Source organism: Octodon degus, unplaced genomic scaffold, assembly GCF_000260255.1.
Source record: "Octodon degus isolate 3935 unplaced genomic scaffold, OctDeg1.0 scaffold00061, whole genome shotgun sequence".
NCBI classification, from domain to species: Eukaryota; Metazoa; Chordata; class Mammalia; order Rodentia; family Octodontidae; genus Octodon; species Octodon degus.
This window is the reverse complement of record NW_004524637.1, coordinates 2,617,259-2,624,888: the sequence shown is the minus strand read 5'-3', so window position 1 is coordinate 2,624,888 and position 7,630 is coordinate 2,617,259. Positions and strand designations below refer to the sequence as shown.

The window sequence follows — 7,630 nt, the reverse complement described above, 5'->3', positions numbered from 1 at the left end:
ACAAAGTATCTTTAAGTATCTGCTATATACATGCCAGATCTTAAGGACTTACATTTCCAGGCTGTAACCTAAAAATGTAACATACACACTCTATCAAACAGTAAGGCAGGTCTTTAAACTCCTGACATGCCCTGCCAGTCCCATCCCCAGGCGCACTGAGATGGCCACTGAGACTGGGCATGGTGGCACGCACCTGTAATCTCAGCGCTTACAAGGCTGAAAACAGGAGGATCACTAAGAGTCCAATGTACGTAGTAAGCCCCTATAGACCCTGTACTAAATAAGAAAAAAAAAAAAAAATCTTGACAAATGATTTCTAATCTAGAACCCAAACCAAACAAAATATACATCAAATGGCTGGGGAAGATAGCTCAACAATATACAACAAGCACAAGAACCCGGGTTCAATCCTGGTACCACATGCTGTGCTGGACCCAGAACCCCAAGCCCACCAGGCTGGCCACCAAAACCAGGTGTGGTAGTGCATGCCTATAATCCCAGCGCTGGGGAGGCTGAGACAAGACGATCACTACAAGTTCAAGCTGTGTAGTGAGACACTGTACCAAATAAATAAGACTTTTAAAAAATATATACATCAGGGGGCCTGCCCCTTAGCTCAGTTCTTTAAGTGGCTGCTTCAACAAAGCAGTTAGGCTCAGGTTGCAGTGGTTCGATCCCCACAACTCAAGCCAGCCAAACATGCCCTGAAGGCATTTGGAGCAATATATATATAATTATATATGTGTATATATATATGTATATATGTACATATATATGTATATATATAAAATAAAATATATACATCAAAAAAGAACAAGGTTGGCATGAACATTATCTTGAGAAAAATGTCATAATTTTTCACCTATGTTTTTCTCAGGAAATTAAGTTTTGGGAGAGGATGTGATCCACCAATAATAATAATAACAATAATAATAATGATAATAATAATAATAATAATGGCAAGTATCACTGTAGTCCTACGTACTTGCTCATTTAACTTTTAAAATAATCCTTTTAAGGGGCTTGGGAGATAGCTCAGTAGAATAAACACTTGCCTGGCAAGCATTAAGGGCCTGAGTTCAATCCCTGGTTCCGCAAAAAAAAAAAAAAAAAAAATTAAATAATCCTTTAAGGTAAGTGTACTGATTTATATATTGTGTCAACTTGAGAAAGTTTAGAAGTTTAACTGACTCAGCAGAGAACCAGGATTCTTAGTTGTAAACATCCTCATCCTGTGCAAGAGGAGAGCATGGACATTGTATGAGTTCTATACCCCCAACTCCAGGGTAGTTGGTTTATAAGGAAGAGAGAGAGGCTGACCTGAAGCCCAGCTGCTGCCCTTCTCTTTGCTCATGGCTGTTTTCTCCAGTCATGAACTGCTGCCCTCTGCCATGTGCCGCTTTGCCTGGGAGCCAGCCAAGTAATAGACTGAAGTCCCACAAACCATGAGCTAAATAAACCTTTCCTTCCTTAAATTTGGGTGTCGGGTATATTTTGTCCCAGCAACAGGAGAAAAGTAATTGAGACAAAATTGGATACCAGAGAAGTGGGGTTACTGCTGTGACTATCTGACCATGTTGTTGATTCAAGAGCTTTTGGAAATGGCTTATGAAGAGAGATAGGAAAGGTTTCGAGATATCGCCTACTAGAGAAGAGCTAGAATGCCTTCGGTTCTTTTGTATAGGAGATTCTGCTCAGAGCTCAAAAAACCTAATACTGATAGAAAGCCTGCCTGTAAAGACCAGGCTGGGGAGGTTTCTGCTGGGAAGGACTGCATTGGTTGGTGTATTCCAGATGATTTGTGTTATGGCTTGGCAGAAAGTTTTTTGCATTTTGCTCCTGTCCAGAGACTTTGCCTAAGACTGAGGTTAAGCACACTGGATGAGTTAATCTTGCAAAAGAAATCTCACAGCAGTTGAATGTTGGGGCAGTGGCATGGTTATTGTTGGGGGCTTTTATTCAGATTTATGTTGAGACTTGAGCAAAAAGCCCAGCAAGATTTAAAACGTGAGTTTGGCCAGAAAAGAAGCACCAGGAAGACTATGGACTGCAAAGATAGAGCTGAGATCTCCACTGTCCAGGAGGAACAGACCAGAAAAGATGTCCTGAGGGTATCACAAGAGGTGGTAGGTTCTCACCCTTTGCAGTCACAGAACTGCAAGGGTGAGGGAACTTCGCCTTGAGAAGAAAGCTGCTGAGCCCCATGTTCTAAAATGAAGGCAGCAGCCATACCAGATTCCAGAATGGCACCAGCAGAGAATTTGTTCCTAGGAATCATGTTCAGAGTGCTCACCAATCCAGACAATAGATCCCTCCAGCCAAGAGTGAAGAAAGCCTGGCTACTGCTCCAGCTGGCAACAGATGTTGGCATCATCCACATGACATTGGTTTTAGGCACATGCAGAATGCAGGAGTTCTGACATTAATAATGCTTCCACCTAGATTTCAGAGGACCTGGGAAGCCAGGCAATGTGCCCCTGAGAGGGAGGTCACATAGTAACCCTGTAAAGCTATGAGAAGCCTATTCTATGGAAATTCCAAAAGTCTGAAAAAGCCAGCAGCCTGTATTGTCTGAAAAAAGCTGCAAGGAAGCAGCAAAGCCAGCTCCAGAGAAAAGCCATGGGAAAAAGCAGCAGAAGTGCTGTAGGGGTGGAGCCATGTAAGGCTTTTGGACCTTACAACTCTTTACAGGTTGCTTCAGATGTTCTACATGGAACTACAGGACTTAATATTTATCCTTTTGGATTTTGGACTTGTTCTGCTCCCAATGGTTTGTATCATGTTATGTATACCTTTTGGAATGGTCATGTTTATTTTGTACCTTTGAATGTTGGAAGTGTTGAACTTTTCATTTGTACAGGGGCTCACAGCTAAGAGCTTGCCTTAAATCTTGGAGGAGACTTGGGACTTGGACTTTTCAGCAATGCTAAAACCGTTAGGACTTTGGCAGCTCTTAGAGATAAGACTAAAATGCCTTTTGCATAAAGGGATGTGCCTGAGTCTTTGAAGGGGTGCTCAGGGGCAAAATGTCATGGTTCTAATGTAACACAACGTTCAACTTGTAAAATATTAATAAGCATGTCTATGTACCTGGAAACTGGTTTAAGGAAATGTCTGCTTGACAAGGGGTGGATTGTACTGGCTGATACACCGTGTCAACTTGAGAAGTTTAGGAGTTTAATTAAGTAACTCAGCAGAGAGCCAGGGTTCTTAGTTGTAAACATCCTTATCCTGGGCAAGAGGAGGCATGGATATTGTGTGAGTGCCATAACCCCAGGACCAGGGCAGCTGGTTTACAAAGGGAAAAGGTCTGGCCTAAAGCCAGAGCTGCTGCTCTTCCCTTTGCTCTTGGCTGTTTTCTACCATGATTTGCTGCCCTCTACCATGTGCCATTCTGCCTGGGAGCCTGCCGACTACAGACTGAAACCTCCACAAATTGTAAGCTAAATGAACCTTTCCTTCTTTAATTTTAGGTGTTGGGTATTTTGTCCTAGAAACCAGCAAAAAGTAACAGAGAGGCAGATTATTATGTCCACAATTCAGATTGGAGGCTGGAATACAAATAGGTTAAATGTCTTGCCTGAGGTAACGTCTGTTATAGATTATTCAGGACTAGCAAGGAGCCCAAAACTCCAAACCTTGGGCCCAGTCACTGAGCTATGGTTCTTGGTGACAGACCAAATCCAAAAACAAAGAATGCTGGGGCTGGTGAGATGGTTCAGTGGTCTAAAACACCTACTTAGAACAAGCTAAGCCAAGCAAAGCACAGGGACCTGGGTTCAATCCCCCAGCACCACATGCCAGCCCGCCCGCCCCCTGGTGGGCTGAGCTGGCCACACACAAAATAAATAAATAAACAAAAACAAAGAATGCTGAGCTGGGGAGACTGGAAAGGAGGAAGAAAAGTTCCAAAATATGTTAATAGGATGTCCCCAAACCAAAACCAAGCCAGTGACTCTCAAATGACAAAATACTGGGTGTGTCTGGGCATATCTGGAAAAAGATTCTCCGGCTTTTCTGAAAATCTGAATTGGATTAATGGTCAGTACACATTAAACTAAGTAAACTATAAGTCAATTACTAACTTTAGGGCAAATAAGCTATATAGAAAATATAATCATAGTACCTTATTGGCACATTTAAGAATAAAGAGTACTATGATGAATGTGATCACTGTGTATATCTAAAATGTACCAATAAAATCCAATTAAAAAATAAAGAATAAGAAGCACCCATAAAGTAATGCAATCAGAGGGGGTAAAAGCGTGCTTCATAGCTAAACCTACAGCAGGACTTCTGAAAGAAAAAAAATTCAACCACAAAAAATGGCAGCTGGTAATGTAGCTCAGCAGCACAGTGCCTGCCTGGCACACGGGAAGTGCTGAGCTCCATTCCTGGTACCAAAAAAGAAAAAAAAAAAAAAATCTCCATATGAAAGTACATGAGGCTTTGGGAGGACATCTACACACAAAAAATGGCACTGCTGGCTGTGATAGTGAATGCCTGTAATCCAAGCACTCTGGAGACGGAAGCAGGAAGTTGGATAGCTAAGGATCTGAGCCCAAGGATACAGTGATTTCAAGGCCAGCCTGAAGTACAAGGTGAGAGTCTGTCTCAAAAGAGGGAAGGAAAAACAAGTTTTGGACACTCTGAAATGAAATCTCAATACCTCCTAAATGACATTTAAAATTTTGTACACAGTGATAGAACACTTGCCCTGCGCGTCCAGGGTCTCAGGTTCAATTCTCAACACAAGGAGAATAAAATGCCCTAACTGAAGTTTTTATATATTCAATTCACCCTTCAGGCCCTAAATTCTATGGTTTTTGACAAATGCAAACTGTTTAACTTTTAGATGCTCTCTTAATCCAAGCATTTGAAAGCTACTGTATAGGTAATAAATGCACACCTGCACACCTGATGTGTTCCAATAAAACTTTATGAAATTCTGTATTCCGTATCACAGGCCACACAGAAAGCATCCAACTGAATCAGGCCCATAAGCTGCAATGTGCCAACTCCTGTCCCAAAGTAAATGCAGAGAGCCATGGCAATTCTGTCCAGAAGCTGTACACAGCAGAGGCCTATCAATGAGGTTCCAAACAACCCATATACCCCAAAGAGCAGAGACAGCTGCTGCATCGAGACAGACTTCACATACACATCTCTAGATTGATTTTTGGTTTTATTTTTGCAGTGCTGGGGATGGAAACCAGGTCACACCCATGCCAGACAAGTTCTTCCCAAGCCAGGCACACTCCCAGCTTAAAGACTAATGTTTTAGCCCTTTTCTTTCCACTTGCTTTCTCACTTCCATATTGAAGAACCACAGCTAGAAACACTGGAGGAGGGAAAGAATAAGTGAAGGAGAACCGAAGTGCAGAACCAGGTAAGAAACCATTGCACTTCCAGATTTCTCCACTACAGGACCACATTCCCAGCCCCACAAGACAAACTGCAGATGTCTAAACTTTGTAATATCTGAGGCTAACTGAAAACCATGGAAACCAGCCAGACTCAGGCAAGCGAGGGAAACCATAATCCACTAGGTTTACAGCCCATTCTGGTAAGGGATGAAGTTGCGCTTTCAGCTCCGCTAAAGATCTTCTCACTCACTAACCTAAGGACTTTCACCGAGGTATGTAAACAACTCTGCTCAATCGAAACGGAAACAAAAGAAAAAAAGGAAGTAATAAAAATGGGCAAGCGGTATGAATAGGCAATCCAAAAACAACAAAAATAATAAATGCGAAAAATCGCTCCACTTGCCAAGCAGTCGAGGAAATGAAAGTAAAACCGGGTATCACTTCACACATACTGACACATACACGTACGCACACGCACACAGATGCGGACCCCACGTTGAAGAAAAAAAACAACAAAACATTACAGAGCGATTCTGAGGGGAACTGGCAACGATTCTGATTCCGGGGTAAACGAACGAAAGAAGCGGCGACAACGTGTATTCAAGCACGAGCAGAGGTCGGTTTTCGCCTAAGCACGTCAATAGCGCCAACGGCTACTCAAACTTTTCAGGATACAAGTACCCAGGTGAGGACACCACGCCCATTATTTTAAGGACTGGGAAGCCAAAACCCCAGGCTGCGACCCCTCCCTTCCACCGAGGCGACGCCGGGGCCGCGGAGCGGGCTCCAAGAATTCGCAACGGACGCGAGCCGGGAGCTGGAGAGCCAGGGACCGGGACCTGAGCCTCGGCGCTGCCGCGGCGGGGGCTGAGGGCGCCCAAGCCTCACCCCGGACCGCGACCCGCACCCACGAAGCCAGGCCCCGCCCCCGCCGGTGAACGAGCCCCGCGCCCGACGGCCGGGCAGGTCCGCCGCCAAGACCTCGCCCCCGAGCGACGGCGGCGAGGTCCGAGGTCGACACAGAACCCTCGGCAGAGGCCAGGGACCCACCCCGGCCCGCCGCCACCGAGACGCCCCGCCGACGGCAGCGAGATGGCCGCCCCTTCTCGGGTCCCGTCGCGGCCCCGGCCGCCGCTCTCGAGCCCATAGCGCCACCCCCCTCGCTGGTCCGCCCGCCCGCCCTCCGGGGACCCGGCCTGCTCCACCCCTCGCGGCTGCTCACCGCGCTGAGGCGGATCCCGCTGGGTGGCTGCGCCGCCATCTTGAGCGACCTACAAAGCCAGGACCGGCCTCAGTCACAATCCGACTGGAAGGCGGCGGGGCGATCTGAGGGGGGTGCGGCGGTCCGCCTACTTCCGGGGCGGGTCTACTTTGGGCCCCGCCCACTTGTTTCCGCCTCCAGGCAGTGACTTGCAGGCCTAGGGAGGGCGGGGCGTACTGGCCGCTAGCTTGTGGAGCGCAGGCGTGAAGCGCGAGCCCATTGGCTAAGCAGCTGGACTTTGCGGGTGAGGGTGGGCTTTGAGGCCTGCCTCCGGGTTTTGTGCGACCACGGTTAAGTGTATTCGAAGCACTTGACTTACTGTGGCTGCATTGAAAAATAGCATTTTATGTCCGCTATTGTCTGTAAATAGAGGACAGTAAACAATTAATATGCTGTTTGGATTTACCTGAAAATATGATCTGGTTGTCTGTACCCTCATAGAGCCCTTTTGCTCCCGCGCATTTACTCGGTGTCGTCGTCGAGCCCGGTGTTAGACTAAGTGAGGCGGGTGCAGAAATGAGTCTGGCAGGGGCTGCCAAATGCTGCAGGGAAAGAAGTTAGGTTTTCCGAAATCTCAGTTACAATTTTCTGATTACAAAGGTAATGCATTTTGTATATAACCCCCCCCAAAAAAAAACAAATCAGGGGGCCGGGGAGATGGCTCAATGGAGTAAGCGCTTCCCTGGCAAGTGCAAGGGCCTGAGTTCAATCCCCGGTTCCGCAAAAGAATAAAATAAAAAATAAAAGCCAGATGCGGTGGTGCACACCTGTAATCACAGCACTCAGGAGGCTGAGGCAGGAGTAACACCATGAGTTCAAGGGCAACCTAGACTACATAAGCGAGTTCAAGGTCAGCTTATACTACACAGTGAACCCTGTCTCCAAAAAACAAATAAAACATAAAACTTACCTCCAATAGCCAGGTGAAATGGCTTGTAATCTCAAGAATTTGAGAGGCTGAGGCAGGAGGATCTAAAATTAGAGCCCAGGGGACAACCTGCTG

At 46.1% G+C, this 7,630-nt stretch overlaps 1 protein-coding gene across 2 annotated transcripts in view; it reads right to left on the bottom strand.

The window, feature by feature from the left end:
* Positions 1–7,293, bottom strand: part of Morc3 (MORC family CW-type zinc finger 3) — a 54,988-nt gene extending 47,695 nt beyond the window's left edge. The window contains exon 1 of one of the 2 annotated variants that reach the window (XM_004634358.2): positions 6,589–7,293. In XM_004634358.2, the coding sequence (XP_004634415.1) occupies positions 6,589–6,627 (39 nt within the window). In that variant the 5' untranslated portion in view covers positions 6,628–7,293. Of the gene's footprint in view, positions 1–6,416; positions 6,556–6,588 lie in introns of those variants that run through there. The other variant, XM_023718719.1, reaches the window with a different exon arrangement.
* Between the last annotated feature and the right edge of the window lie 337 nt (positions 7,294–7,630).